Below are 16,285 nucleotides of genomic sequence, written 5' to 3'. Positions count from 1 at the left end.
AGTAAATCAATTTTTTGCCAGCACCATGAGCTGCATCTATTGTCTCTCTGCACCCAATTATTCAGTTTTTAATGGCCAGAATATATGAATCTGCACATGGTGCTAAAGCTAAACATTGGCTTAAGCAGCAGCAGAAATGTGAACATTAACTTCTCTCAAGTCACTGTCAATACAGCATTCTACTAATGTTTAATGTATTTAATTTGTGCAATTTCTTAATGTAAATTTTGTAGCTGTGTTTATTTATTCATGATAACTATTCACTGTATTATTCACTGTATTTGTATTATTGCACTTATTGTAACGGTATTCAGTATCTTTTATCCTTCTTTAGCCTGACCAGGGACAAAGACTGCAAATTAGCTGAAGCTAGACGTCTTGTATGCATCGCATTTTTCATTCTTTGTGGCAATGTTGTATGTATCGTCCCTGCAAAATAAACATTAAAATAAAAATAAATAAAAATCGTAAAATATTTAAATAACGACATAAAAGCTTGTTCACATATACATGTAGATTATTATCAACACATGAGCGATGTCACTATGTTCTTGTTACTAATTCTAAGGGGAACACCAAATGTCATCTATTTTGCATACATTATGCCTACACACCTGAGTAGCACATGGTTTATAGGAAATTTGACTATTACAGCTGTGACTGTCCCCCTAAGGTCCCTTTCAGGAGATATTAGCCTTTATGTGACTGATACAATCTTTATTTCACTGAGTTGCGCTGTAGAAACTGTAGCACCAATACCACAATTCAACCAACCTTTGTTGAATTACAAGTATATTTGGACAGAGTGATTTGAAAATAACTTTATTGTTCATAAGAAATAACTGTGAAAAGAACAGGACAGTACACTGCTTGCATTCTGTTTCTCATTTTCAACTCATAAGGTTTGCACAGCTGCACGAATCAGCCTGTATACATACCGTGTAGCTATGTATCTCTAAATGCCACATGGAGTATTATGGATATAGATTTGCTGTAGAGGTAATAAATGTTCTAACATTAAAGAGCAGTTATATTTGTAATACCTAACAGTTAATCGTGCATTCTTTTGACAAACCTGAAAAACTGTGCAGTGAGAACACAAGTTTCCACATAATGGAAAGAGAGAACATTTTCTTTAATTTTTCTTTTGCCATAATTTAAAATAGTCAAAAACAAAGCCCATTTTCATGAGTAACAGTAGAATTTAACTGAAGCAAGCCTCAGCATACATTATATCCACTTAGCTTCCTCAACATGTTTCTATTAGTCGGGCCGGAGCACTACCACAGAGTCCTTCAGAGCGTTAAGGAACTTTAAATATCAAAGGCCAGCTAACTTTATGTTGAGAAAAACAGCGGCTTTGCAACATAGTCACAGTTTTATCAAAGAAAGCCTACTTAAAATGTAAAAAAAAACAAATTAAAGCACTTATTTATATATGGACACTTGACAAATTCAAGCTTTTTTTAGAATTCCTATCTGTCATCCGACCAATTCAAGCATTGCTGCAGCACAGCTTTCCTCAGTGCCCGAGAAGCCCAGTGCCTGCAGAGAGATGAGACATATTATAAATTAAACGGTCAAATGAATTATAAAAACAGTTCAGTGAGCCATCAAAATTATATTCAATACTTCGCCTTGAAAATAAGGTTGAATCCAAAAGCTCACAAAAATAAATTTAAGTAAATTGTGTCCTGGTTGACGATTTCTGATTGGCTGTTCACAAATTCACATCTCATGCCAGACATTAACTTGTTGTAATACGAAGAAAAAAGTACGCTCACCTTTAAATCCCTCTTCAGGCATCCTCACTGTAATGAAATTAGTATAACAATATCATAATTTGTCTTGATGAAATTAAATGTAGCAGGCAGCTGTAGTGAAGGGGAAGATACACCACTTACCCTGATACACGTCGTCCATTGCAGCGTAGTCTGCTATTGGCTCATCGGCCTGTGAGGAAAGTGATGGAATGAATGTTTTTGGATCTTTAGAAAAACACCAGAGCGCACTGCAGTGGTTACGATGTGCCTGTAAAGGTGGAGCCAGCAAGACAAGCATGACAGCTGGATGTACCTTTAGACATATGATGCTCTCTGGAATGACACCCAGACTGCCCAGTGTGGCCGAGTCGTCTGTCAGACTCTTCCCATCGATGGAGAGGTTCTGGTCAAACGGAGCCACAGAGAAGGCGTGCATAATCTGCAGGGTCACACACACACACACACACACACAGTGAAGTTACCTAGGTGTATGTACATGTATTTAGACTTGTAGTGCTTTTATCCATTCACTTTGGAGCAGGGCCGTTGCTAGGAATTCTGGGCCCCCTTAAAGAATACTAAAGTGGGCCCCTCCCCCTAACTTTTCCAGTTTTTTTTCTTAGACTACGTATCTATTATCGTTTTTTATTTAGCCTTCTTTGTTTTGATGCTAATGCAGCATTACACTGCAAAAACTCAAGTATCTTAGCAAGAATATTTGTCTTATTTCTAGTCAAAACAAATCTCATTATACTTAAAATAAGACACATCATATTAAAAGTAGCTTGTTTTTAGACACTTTTTACTTCTTTCAAGCAGATTTTCACTTGGAATAAGTAGAAAAAATCTGATAGTGGAGCAAGTTTTTCTTCCTTATTACAAGTACAAAAAACTTACTTTCACTGGCAGATTTTTCTATTTATTGTGAATTTAAGTGAAAATGATCTAAAAACAAGTTAATTTTTAGGTAATGAGTCTTATTTTAAGTGGAAAGAGATTAGTTTTGACTAGAAATGAGACATTTGGACAAGAAATAAGACAAATATTCTTGGAAAGATGTCAAGTTTTTACAGTGTACTATGAGTATTAGTCAGGGTCTTACGCAGAATAATTCAGTCATACAAATATTAGACTACTGGGGTTTTTTATGGGCCCCACTGGGCGCTGGGCCCCTAGAGTTATCATCACCTTTCTCCCCTATACAACGGCCCTGCAGAGGAGTCCTGACCTGTATTTTCAGCTCTTTCAGAGTCTGATTGGCTGAAACGATAAGTGCTTTCTCTCCTCTGAGTTTCCTGTGCCGAGTGCTTCTCCTGATTCCACCTTGTTTGGTTGTGTTTGTCACAGCAGGAGGAGGAGCAGCAGCTGCTGCTGTTGCTGCTGCTGTTGCTGCTGCTGCTGTTGTTGTTGATGCTGATGCTGATGCTGATGCTGTTGCTGCTGTTGCTGATGCTGCTGCTGCGCCGCTGTCACCCAGCTTCAGCCGCTTCGCACCATCTTGTGACTGAAAGAAAGTAAAATGATTATAAGCTACTCACGATACTGCTATTCTTCATCTTTTATATAAAACAGCAGCTTCAAAATCATTGTGATGGTTCATTGTAAGGGGGAGAATGACGCCTCTCTTATTCCCAGTCTGTTCCTGTGCTGTGTAACTTGGGACGACACACAACCCGAAGTCAAATAATCTCAATTATCCCTTCACTGCTCGGAGCCAGAACCCAGGAGAATTTAATGTTCGAGAGTCCTGTAATCCCCACGTGTGGCTGCAGAGGGTGCTGTTTACTGCTGCTTAAGTTTGCAGAACTTTGTGTTGCTTTTAGTTTAACTTCCAAACAATAAAGCAGTCAGCATGTTGTATGTGTGATGCCACCCTTCGGTTACTGTTGTGACAAGGTTAAGCTGACCTGGCTGAAGTCGGGGTCTTTCTCTCCATCCACCTTTGGGTGCTCTTCTTTTTCCTCCTCTGCCTCGGAGCTGCTGGCGTTCATCTCTGGAGCTGACTCCTTTATCATCTACACGAGGACAATATGAAAACGCACAGTTACAGACTGTTAACCTGTACGATACTCTGGATTCTGTTTTGTTAATGTAACACGGCCTCTCTGTCATACCCTCTTGTCTTCGACCACTTTGCGGATGTAGATGGTTGCCTGGGTGTACTCTCTGAGGTCCCTCTGCTGCTGGAAGAGGAAGCTCTCTCTGCACTCCCAACACAAATCTGAGCACAAAACACATATACAACCAATCAAGACCCTTGAGAAGCCGAGGTAACAGTCAGCCTGACATCTAAAGCAAATGGTGCGAGTTTGGACAAACTGTTTGTGATAACTGTGTAGTCTCACCAGGCTGAGTGGTGTACTGGGTGGTGGGACCACTGGGTGTGATCTGTTTGAAGCAGTGGATGGAGATTGGCTGGTCCACAATGAAGAGTCTGCTGATCACCTCCCATTCGTTGGGCCAGAGCAGAGCTATACTGTGCAGGACAAACAGCACAACATGAGACCACAGCAGTAACACTTGCGGCTCCTCTTATCTCCACTTTATCCACATTATCCTTATGTTTCCCTCAGGAGTTTTCCCCCCCTCCAGTAACAATATGGAGCCGTTTGTCTATGAGTGGGCCCCAGAGATATTGTGTATGATGTTTCCAAGCCTGGACACTGAGACAGAAAATATTACATCCCACATAAAAACATAAATTACTGTTTATCGTGGAAGCTAGTCTGTTTTGTTTTGTTTTTTCTTCTTTCTTTTCTTTTAAGATGACACGCTAGCCATTCTTGAATGTATGTATGCTTTAGTGCTTGGGCACAAAAAAATGTGCATGACACTTAAAAAAAATCAACCCAGTAAAAAATACAGAGCTAGGGAGAGTATGTCTGGGAGAACAAGAGAGCAAAGAAAACCCCCAAAGAAAAACTTAATGCCATCTTTTTAAACCTGTCTACTCTTCGGAATAAGCAGAACTCACTGTTGTGCGTCTCCACTGATCAGGGAGTCGTAGGTGAACATGAAACCTCCGTGGGGGCAGAGCAGCAGAGTGTTGCCCACATTTGACACTGGAGAGGATTTTGTCGGCCTCCTGGAAAACACACACAGATGGAGAAATAAAATTATACACACGGTGATTCACCAAACAGAGGGCGTGCCATACAAGTTCAGTCCTTACTGCAGCAGCCTGGGTTTAGCTTGTGCCATTTTCTGCCTGTCATCCCCTCTCCCTCTCTCTTTGCTTTCCACTCTGACTCTGTTGCAGTAGGAAAAGGCAGAAAAATCCCTCAAACACAAATACAGTGATTCCTGCATAAAAGAGGAGCATTGGCACTTTCTTTTACAAAGTGCTGCAGGAATGAATGAAGTCACATTTTGTTCTGCTTGATTCCAAGACCCTTAAACCTTCGGAAAATCATCTAGTGGTGATTCAGATGTTTTAAAATTTAGCCTACTGGCGGAGCTGATACCTCATAAATCATGACACTGCTCTCTTTCCTTTTAATTATAAAAAGTATCATTATCTGTGATTCCTGTGTCACCCCTACTTTTCTCTAAATTAGTGAAATGGTCTGAATTATCCACCACCACAAGACCTTGAATAAAGTCTATCTGCCTGTTTGTCTATCTATCTATCTATCTATCTATCTATCTATCTATCTATCTATCTATCTATCTGCAAGAAAAGAAACAAATGTACCTGATGAATTTTCTCCACTCGTCCACAAAAAACAGAGGGACTATGTAAAGCACGTCTGTGCCCTGGAGGAGAGACAAAAACAGAGAAGATTTACCATGACAGACGCACACAGACGACTACTACACACACAGATAACGGTTTAGTACCTGAGGCCACTTATTGAGTGTTGGTCGATTCTTCTCATGGAAGAGGTTGAGGAGCTGGTTCTTCTGGTCCAGAGCCATCATCTTACTGACCGCCTCATTGTCCTTCTCCTCCTGCTCCAACGTCTAGACACAAGAGAGAGGGACCAGTTTTAATCCCACAACTTCCCAAAGTGGTTCACCGTTTGTCGACAAATCCACAAGGCGTGGATGCCATCACATGTCACTTTATACATCTGTGTTAATCTACCCAGCCTGTTATACACAAATTCGGCGAAATAACCGTTAGTGGAGCAGCCGCCATTACTGCGGTGACAGCTCCCAGTCAGGCAGCGATGGGTTCTGTGCGCGAAGCCAAGAAGTGGACCTTTTGTCTTCTGTAAATATGTCTAGGAAGGCTGGGAGGACATGTGCCGTCCTCGACTGCCCCTTATATCAGCAAAACACAGCCCCTTACTTCAGGAGGAGTGTCCATGTTTAGACCGTAACGTTACGTACAGCGTGTCAGCAGCAGCAGCAGCAGCAGCCGCCAGCGACGCAGTCACAGCTGACCTGTACAACCTGGCTACCCTCCCTTCTCACCGTTACCTTCACATCGTGGTAAAAGTGGACGGTCTGTGAATGTCTCACTGATCCCCTCAATATGATGTGATCATGGTCGTCTAAAAGCCGGTGTAAAATATGTCCGACCCATCCGGAGCTCAGGTAATTTTGACCATAAATCAGAGACCTGTAATTGACGTTTTTTCTGATCATCGGAGGCCAGCTGATCAATAAAATATTCTTGAATATCTAAAACAAAGCATAAGTTGTTGTTGTTATTCATGTAGCCTGTCCACATGATTAAATATCCCGCTGCTGGCTTGCTAAAGTCAGCACGCATAACGAGACCTGTTGCTCTAATCTTTCCTGCTAATCGCTCAAACAAATGATTAATTCCTAAATTAATATTGGTATTCATGTAAGATACCTTAATCAGTTACTGGGGGGCACTAAACATCACAAATGCAGCCTATTTATGATGCTGTCATAGAGAATCAGTTTACTATGACTGACACATGTCACCGCAGCAATGGCGCTGCCGCAAGATGGCGGTATACACAAATCGCTCTCCGAATTCGTGTATAGCTAAGCACCTAAAAGAAATCTGAGTGCAGACAGAATAAGAACTGTGATTGGTCCGTTTCTTTCCCCCAGATGGTGGCAGATCGTTGACAATGAAGACAAGATGACCCGAGTTCAAAGAGTCACATTTTCAGTCACACACATCTAACTAATCTTCACTGATCCTGCTAGTGACTAGACAAACTCTTGTTGGTCTGCGACATTGTAAACAGTAGCAGCGCTGTCTCTGAGCATAGTCCCAGTCGGGGGATCAGTTTCCTGACCCACCACTGGACCCTCTCTCCTCACCAGACACTGCTGACAAGGCTCTTGGTTCTGGGTGAATTCTGGGGCTTTGGAGAAATACACCCTCAGCTTGGTCCAGACTTCAGATGACACCAGCTTCCGTTCAGTCTCCAGAATACTCAGACCCCCTGCAGCAGGATCACACAATAGGTATAAGGGACTGTAACAATAAACATTTTTGTTTAAAGGCCATACAATATCGATACCACACTCCTTAAACAGCAAATTTAAGGACTTTTTGATCAATTAACACTTATATTATGTTTTTTTTCCCCCCCTTCAAATTCATCCACAACATATTACTGAAGGATTTCAACGACCCGTGGGAACCCTGCGTTGTTAAAGATGCTGATGAGGAGTACCGTGACTGCAGACAATGTCTTCATTGAAAGTCTTCATCTCGTCCTCGGTGCCCTCTGACAGCTCTGTGCCGAACTCTACAATCAGACAGTTCGACAACAATGTCAACATTCAGGAGTTCATTTGAACTTTGATACTAAAACAACAACATCACAGAGATTGATTCAGTGGAGCATGAAGTGTCTCAATGATCTCTACAATATGACACACATATTCTCAAGGAAACAATCTGACAAACATCCCACAGTTCATGATCAGGGCCGTTGCTAGGAATTCTGGGCCCCCTTAAAGAATACTAAAGTGGGCCCCTCCCCCTAACTTTTCCTTTTTTTTTCTTAGACTACGTATGTATTATCGTTTTTTATTTAGCCTTCTTTGTTTTGATGCTAATGCAGCATTACACTGCAAAAACTCAAGTATCTTAGCAAGAATATTTGTCTTATTTCTAGTCAAAACAAATCTCATTCTACTTAAAATAAGACACATCATATTAAAAGCAGCTTGTTTTTAGACACTTTTTACTTCTTTCAAGCAGATTTTCACTTGGAATAAGTAGAAAAAATCTGATGGTGGAGCAAGTTTTTCTTCCTTATTACAAGCACAAAAAACTTACTTTCACTGGCAGATTTTTCTATTTATTGTGAATTTAAGTGAAAATGATCTAAAAACAAGTAAATTTTTAGGTAATGAGTCTTATTTTAAGTGGAAAGAGATTAGTTTTGACTAGAAATGAGACATTTGGACAAGAAATAAGACAAATATTCTTGGAAAGATGTTGAGTTTTTACAGTGTACTATGAGTATTAGTCAGGGTCTTACGCAGAATAAATCAGTCATACAAAGATTAGACTACTGGGGTTTTTTATGGGCCCCACTGGGCGCTGGGCCCCTAGAATTATCATCACCTTTCTCCCCTATGCAACGGCCCTGTTCATGATGACATAATGGAAAACAAGGTCTGACAAAATTAGTAAATTTGGCAAACAGATCAGAACCACAGGAGACCTTCATGATCAAGAAGAGAAACCCAACGCAACCAGATTCAGTCCTCCTACCTTTGCTGTTGTTGAGGTGTGGTCCCTCTCCGTTGGTCTGACCATTACTGTGTTTGGTTTCATGTTCATCCTCCTCCAGCTGCTCCAAAGCTAACTGCCTCCAGCTGCGCAGAGAAGCTTTGCCAACCCAGTAGCCGTCACCGCTGAGACACACACAGACACACAGACAGACAGACAGACAGACATAAATCCGTATGACACATTCTGAAATATTCATAATTCGAATCATTTATTTCTCCATTCTGTATGCACAACTCTCTTCTCCTGAGTGTAGATACCTGAGTGTGCGTTTGACCATGTTGGTGACCTCCTTGTAGTCTTCATTGAGCTGGTTCTTCAGCCGCAGCACTCTGCATCGCTGGCTCACACACTCTCTACACAGAGAGGAGTCTGAACAAACACACACACACACACACACACACACACAGCTGTCATATGTAAACATGATGGGGGCGGGGGGCATTGTGGCTTTGGGAGCAGCTACATTTTCTACTTCAAAAAACTTCTTATCCAACTGCATCTAACTATAAACTAAATTATAGCCTACACATTTACTCATAGGACTTCTTGTTGATGCTTCTGCGTATGAAGTGCTGAAACTCAATTTTGCAGACGCCCATGAGATAAGAAGCGACCACTCCCTTTGGAAGACTTACTGTCCAGTCTTGGCCCTCCACCGTAGCGCTCGTAGAGGAGCTGAGCAGCTTGCAGGGAAACCCTCTTGGAGTCTCCCACCTTGTCTGGGTGCAGTTTGCCGTGGGAACACAGGAAGAGGGAGTTATCTATTTCTTTTGTGGCAGTGGAGTCGTCTAGCCATTTCTTCAGCCAGTCCAGGGGGATGAACTCATACGGCTCGCCTGAAGACACGAAGAAGGGGGGGAGACACATTGTCATTCCTTAAAGCAAGGGCCTATTACATTGACTGCCACTGTAATACACTTTCTGTACTAGTCTATGGTGTTTCTGGTAGGTCTGTGGGTGACCAGGACAGTTTACTGACCGTCTTTTGTGGGTAAAAGCTCGTAGAGTTCCTTCACCTCCTCATGCTTGGCCTTGCCCTTATCCACGCTCTGTTTTCTCATGTCTGCCATTTCACTGCACCACTCCTCGAATTTGTGGTTGTCTTGGTCCACCAACCTCTGCAGGAAGGCTGGAGGGAAGGAGACAGGACAGAGATGAAAGACGCCATTAGACAAGGGTACACGGAAAAAAGACGCTCAACATGGCTGGACAATAAATTGAATTACTTGATATAAATTTGCTTTTGTGTGATATAGTATATAAAATGTCAAGACAGCCTTCTAACTGTATAGGATAACCTGTATTTCCTTTTTATAATGACGACTTTGCTCCTTTTGTTATTCTACCTCAACAACAAATACCGGCACACAGACAGAACGTATGCTTTTGTGGGTTTTCTCTAATCTTCTGATGCAAACAAAGAGGACAAATACATGAGAAATCAATCAACTGCCAACTTCCTTACGTGGAACCTCGATGTTGGCCCTGGAGGGATCTGCGCTCTCCTCCTCTTGGACCTTATACACCAGCATGTAGGCGTTTCTGGAGCAGTGATAGCCTTTACTGCACTTTGGCTTTCGTGTCTGGGACTTGACTGTCTCAGCTGGAGAAGAAGGAACAGCAACGACTTTGAGACATTTACACACACACACACACACTCTTTCAGATCCTGTGCTGTTCAGTGTTTCTTAGGTATTACTCACCAATGTCCTCCTCAATACCAAGCTGTAGCTTCTTGCCTTCCATCTTCTCGATTTCCTCATCGTTGAATTTGTACCAGTCTCCGGTGCGAGCGTCCTTCACGTGGGCGATGTAGTGGCCCGAGTAGGCGCTGATGCCCCGATGGATCAGCACCGCACTCAGTTCATAAACACACTTCTGGTCTAGAGAAGCAGTTGATAAAGACATGGATCGATATCAGCATGTTTACTTTTAATAAAGGTGTCAAAGTGAATGCATAAGATTTAACAGGCAGTAAACTGTTTTGGACTATTGAAAAATATATTATCCAGTTTATTAAGGCATAAGAAGATGACTGCATGTATTTTGTTGCTGTCTGTATATTTGAATCATGCCAATGTGCAGAGAGTGTGTGTCATAATACCTGGTTTTCCCTCAAGGAAAGGCCCCATGTCCAGCTGTTCTGGAAAACTGATAAAAGTGTTCAGCTTCTTCTTGTGGCCTGTTTGCCTAAAGAAGAATTTAAGATGTTAAAAATAAACTCTTAAAGGCAGCAAAAATCTTTCTTTTTACAAATATTTAAACAATGCCTGACCTGTCGAAGACAAAGCGCATGAGCTGTAGGTTGAGGGTTGGAGGAAGGCTGTGCAGTTTTATCCTTCGCGTAGCGTTCTGTTTACTCTGGCAGCTTTCACAGAAGTAACGATTCTCCCCATCCAGCTTCTCCTCCTGCACAGCAGAGGTAGTAATGATTAAATGTTGACAGACACACACAGTATACGAAAAGACATTCAGCGTGTGGTGGTGAAAGAAAGTTACCTTCAGGAACTCTGTGACGCACTCGGTGAGGTTCTTGTGACCCTGGATGTTCAGCTCCAGTTCGTAGAATCGTGAAGGCAGAGCAGATGATCGTCCACACTGGTTACATCTGATAATCAACACACCAACCAGGTTGCATTACAGCAAAACAGAAAGCAACATTTGACATCTTCTAAAAGATTGTTTTTCAAATGTTGAGTGTGAATGTTTTGGTGTACAGAACTTTTTGCACTTCAGTCCAAACTTGTGTCAGGTTTGAGTGATGAGAGGTCTTACACTGTAACGTAGGAGAACTGTCCGCAGAACTGTCGCTGGATGACGTTCTGCAAGTTAGGGCTTTTTTGCTTGGACAAAGTGTCCTCCAATAGAGACAAGAAAAGCTTTGAAAACTCCTGGGCATCCTGAAAATAATAAGTTTGAATTCAGTGATCTGAAAAGAAGCCATGTCTCCATGGCACAACAGACAAATTATCAATAAAAATACTAATGATTTGATAAGAAAATACATTCTGAACGCGTCTCACAATGAGGAACAAGCAAGGAGTTGAACTCTATTTTTCAAAATGGGATACTTGTCGTATAAATAAACATTTGACAATTTGTCAGGTTTGATGTCAGGACTTACCTGCTGCTGTCCAGTGTCCAGGCCCAGTGCTTTAACCAGCCCTGAAGGATCTATGTACTTTCTGTTGCTGTTCTGCAGGAGTGCAAACAGATACTGCAGATGCTCACAGATGGATTGAGGCTCGTAATCTGGAAAAGCGAGAGATATCTGTCTGAGAGGATGAAAATGAAACGGTAAAAACCTGCAAAGCAAAGCACAGTGTGACTTCACATTGTGTTGATGACTTAATCTCAAACGCTAGCCAGCATGTGCATGGACCTTCTGACAGATTTTAAACAACAATGGGAATGATTTGAGATTTCATAAAATATCATTAATATGGTGATGTTTACTGTTATTACTTACAATAAGACAGTCATACTTGCCCCCCATTCATTTGTCAACTTAAAAGAATGTTATATCAAAATGTAAAAAAGCAAAAAGAAAAGAAAAGATATGATATGATCTGTATACTACCTACTGCTGTAACATGTGATGTCAAAATGTCATAAGTAAAAGAATGTTATATCAAAATGTAAAAAAAAAGAAAGCAAAAAGAAAAAGAAACAATTATGATAAAGATTTTTATTCTGTGGGTAATGGGGGCAGGACTAGATAAGCTTTTGCTTCTCCCGCTTTCCCTTTCGGCCATGTGTATTGTATTATTTGAACTAAGATGAAGTGTGATGATGATGATTTAAATTGACATGCCCGAAATAAACAAATTGATTGATTGATAGATGTACTAGTTTGCAAAGTATATGTTCTAATAGGAAAAAAATATAATTCTTGTATAAACTGTTATATTATAATAAGTGATAATCGGCTATAACACTGAAGTGGACATTTGCACTACACTCATGGAGGTCTGTGTTGTCATAATACCTGCTACTTTAACATGCACCTTAAACCAGAAAAAATAACAAACATAAAGAAGCATCCTCGGTGTTGTTTAGTTTTTAGTTGTACCAGACTCTACGTTGTGTTCCTGTGCTCGGGAATTGTAGCACTGATAGAGGCTCTGTCGCAGCTCCAGGTTGTGGAACCACACTTGCAGGAATGTGTTGACGTAACACGTTGCACCCAGGTTTGTAAGACCAACAAATGTGTTCTGGAAGAAGGGAGAGAGAGAGAGAGAGAGAGAGAGAGAGAAATATGATGCACTGCTTTGTTAAATATTCTTGACATCCAGAGCTGTCCACCCACTGTGTGAGTGATGATGATAGGTGATAATAAGAGACAGATGACAAACAATTTATAGAGAGTGTAGCAAGCTGATGCAAAAAAGACAAAAAAAAAAGAAACCTTGTCTCGACGCTCTGAATTTGGGTCATCGATGTTGTGGAAAGCATTTTCGTCTATCTCTCCCAGCCACGCCTGTTCACCGATACCCACAAGGCAGTTGGGATTCCCTTTGCAGTTCCTCCTGGAGAGAAGGAAGTCATGATTAATCTGACACTGTTACCTTACCAGTACCAACTTTACATGTAACGTTAACACACAACTGTCACCCTGTCTCCTGAGTGGAAAAACAAAAGCAAAATGGCAAGATCAGCCCGTGTATTAATGTTGTCCTGTATCCATCCAAAGACTCGCAAACCTTTTTCCATTACCCGGTTATATGCAGTTAATACGCACTTACACGCCACAGACCAGGATGAAGTTCAGTGACGTCTCGGCTCTTTGGAGATGGTGCTCACTGTTGATGCCAACCATCTCTTGTGTTTATTTGGGACAATTATTTGGTATCTTCAAGTTCAAAGAGTGGCGAGGATCATCGTTGTCTGTCATACATAATAAGTAACACAGTAGATCTGCACAGTCCATGAAAACTTGTACACACAACACAAGCGAGGAAACTAAATCAGACTTTTTGATGCACATAATTAGCATCTCTCTACGAAGCCAAGCCATCGAGCCATCTTCTTCTTAACAATCAAATATAACTTCTGCTACTTTTTAAAATCGGTTTACACATTAGCACCATATCAGCAGACATGTTTTTTGTTTTTTTTTAAGAACCGTTAACATCTTACCTGCAGGCTCCTCTCTTGCAGGCCGGGAGATTGATGCGATAAGCTAGCTCAATATGCTCCTGACCGATTTCCTCAGGTTTCACCGTTTCCACCCAGCGCCAAGCCGCTTTCTCCAGCTGTATGCGGGGCGCCATGATCCTACGATGTATCGTTAACCACACAGTCGGATAGATAAATTACAAAAAGAGAGAATCCGGTGGCCCAAGGTTAGGTTAGCAGTTTCTGTGGATGCTAACATAGCCGGCTAACACAAGCTACATAACCTCTCCCCCGTTTAGCGATGCGATGCTAACTTAACCTAGCCTAACTAACATTAGCTCCGTAGTCCCATCATCACTACCCAACTGGATTTAAAAGGTGAGTGTATAGCACTACGCCGCAACACAACACCACACAGAGAGCAGAGCAACAAAACAGCACAAATTACGACAAACAGTATTTGCAGGGTAACGTCAGAAGTAAGGAGGACTACCCCTGTGCTAATGTTAGCTCGCTAGCCGAAATGTAGCTAGCCCGACCGGCAGCGTTAGCACGTCATTTTCGCTTCACTTTCTATCTAACGCTACCTGAGGCTAACGTAACGAGTTTTATTATTGTGTTAAGGTTAAATGTTGTCGAACCTTTCATGCGTGCAGCTGCTTCACCAAAAAAAAATATTTATGTATTTTCTTTTACATTTTATTCACGGTTTATTTTAGATTTAGCGCCCTTGCGTCAGTTTTTAAATATATTATTTCTCCGCTCAAAATCAACACGACGTCAACAAGTGACGTAGGTGACGTCTCTTTGTTGTGACTGGAGGGAGGAACGGGCTGGGGATATATTATTCATGATAAATGAGGCCACTGCCCTCACAGGCCCTCATGCAAGGGTTTTTTTAAAAAGATTTTATTATGTTCATGTGATAAATATGTATGTTTCAACAAATCTATTTGCTTGAATTTGAATTTATTGTAAAACGTCTCATAAATCTATTATATATCCACGTATTTATGTCAGTAATACCTATATGTCTTTAATATGAATGACCAAACCTGAATGACCAACTTTAGTGGAGGAGGTTTTCAGCTGTGCAAGTAAAATACAGCAATGTGAAATACTACTCTGTAACAAGTAAATTCTTGCATGGAAATTATTATTATTATATGATCATAATATTAAACAACTGTGATTGCTTTTATTCTCTCCATTTATTGTTCTTTATACCCTTTTCTGTTACTGATTCTTTGCTATTTTTATTGTCCACTTTTCTGCTGCAATACAGCAAATTTCCTCATTGTGAGACTACTAATAGAGGAATATCCTAAATAGCTACTGTATTCCTACTATCTTGAGTGGCTAATTTAAATGAGTCAAATCAAGTCAAGTGAAATTTATCCTTGGAGCACATTAACACAGTTTGAGCCAAAGTTTGACCAAAGTACACTTGAAAATAAACACAAACAAAAACAATGCAAATGTATAAACGCAAGGACTGCAAGTAAACATAATGTATATGAGATAAATAACACAAAACATGAAAATAACAAGAAGCAAATACTCAGTATGTACATGACAATGGATCTGGGGGTTATAGTGAGCTGAAAAGGTCATTGAATATTGAATAAAAATGTGTCTTTGGATTTAAAAATGCAGATGTGTAGGCCTACTACCTGTAATGTCAAGTGGGTTCCATATAATATAATTGAACCAGCAACTATAAGGCTGTGTTACATGGTTAGGGAAAACAAAGATAATTCAGCACAGTTTTCTTTCCTTGATGGTGAGATAATTTGAAAATTTATTGAGAGTTTAGAGGTAAAAATTAATATTTTGTGGAGCTCTTAACATCACATAGACATCTGAAATGGGATTTGAACATTTTAATGGCCAGTTTAAATAACAAACAAAAAAACAATGGAGAAAGTTTGTAAAAGTAATTCTTCTGTATTCATTTGCTCCGAATCATAGGCCGGCCCTGCCCTTCCTTCTGTTAATGGCCTGCTCTATTCTCACATGCAGGGTGTATTATTAATCTAATTATGGAAACTAATAATGTAGTCGCATACTGAGCATGCCTTGCATTAGCTGCTGATATATATATACTGTATATATAATCATCTTATCTGTGCTGTCAATGCCCCACTGGATGCATCTCATTGCATTGCATAGTTAGTTAGGCTGCGCAGACTGCTGAATAACCCAGTGCAGTGTTGAGACAGTTCAAATTCACCAATTCAACCCCTGTCAAAGATTTTATTGCTGTCAGAAAATGTTACAACAAAAGTATAGAAACTCTCTCTGCACGTGTGAGTAGACTCTGAACGTAACAGTACATGTTCAAGGATGGACAACTGGCAACCTGGGACACCTTACGCTCCAACAGATTGTTAGTCGTTACACAAGCGCCTCACCAGAAACAGACTGTTACCTCAGCGCTAGTGGTCATATGACTAAATGAGTTAACCACTATGGCAGGTGTACGACTCTTAAGTGTGTGAGATGGTCACATGTTGTCATTGTCATGTTGTTGTTGAGTGTTTTGCAGCTTATGTGTGCATGTGCAGAATATATTTAGATATGATGACTGCAGAAAAACAACCCAAAATATGATGGACAGTTTGAAGAAGCAGCCTATCACAAAATGCATTTGCTTGTGTCTAACAGCCCCGAGAGAGCAATGCACTGCAGCTTTAGAAATCATATGCAAATACACAAACAC

At 40.8% G+C, this 16,285-nt stretch overlaps 1 protein-coding gene across 1 annotated transcript; it reads right to left on the bottom strand.

The window, feature by feature from the left end:
* Positions 1 to 806: 806 nt before the first annotated feature.
* On the bottom strand, positions 807 to 14,352 carry usp48 (ubiquitin specific peptidase 48). Its single transcript, XM_085776595.1, has 28 exons — positions 14,205 to 14,352; positions 13,585 to 13,722; positions 12,854 to 12,974; positions 12,518 to 12,659; positions 11,570 to 11,697; positions 11,221 to 11,345; positions 10,945 to 11,053; positions 10,721 to 10,854; positions 10,550 to 10,635; positions 10,149 to 10,328; positions 9,911 to 10,048; positions 9,425 to 9,574; positions 9,081 to 9,281; positions 8,703 to 8,814; positions 8,425 to 8,567; positions 7,373 to 7,447; positions 7,014 to 7,138; positions 5,604 to 5,726; positions 5,458 to 5,519; positions 4,738 to 4,848; positions 4,109 to 4,239; positions 3,878 to 3,984; positions 3,671 to 3,778; positions 2,992 to 3,267; positions 2,077 to 2,202; positions 1,905 to 1,953; positions 1,785 to 1,811; positions 807 to 1,545 (listed from the first exon to the last, which is right to left on the bottom strand). The coding sequence occupies exons 2-28, from the start codon at positions 13,716 to 13,718 to the stop codon at positions 1,523 to 1,525; spliced, it is 3,246 nt and encodes a 1,081-aa protein (XP_085632721.1). The 5' UTR covers positions 13,719 to 13,722; positions 14,205 to 14,352; the 3' UTR covers positions 807 to 1,522.
* Between the last annotated feature and the right edge of the window lie 1,933 nt (positions 14,353 to 16,285).

This window comes from Trachurus japonicus, chromosome 5, assembly GCF_045865225.1.
Source record: "Trachurus japonicus isolate A0001 chromosome 5, Traja_1.0".
Lineage (NCBI taxonomy): Eukaryota > Metazoa > Chordata > Actinopteri > Carangiformes > Carangidae > Trachurus > Trachurus japonicus.
This window is presented reverse-complemented; position numbering and strand designations above follow the sequence as displayed.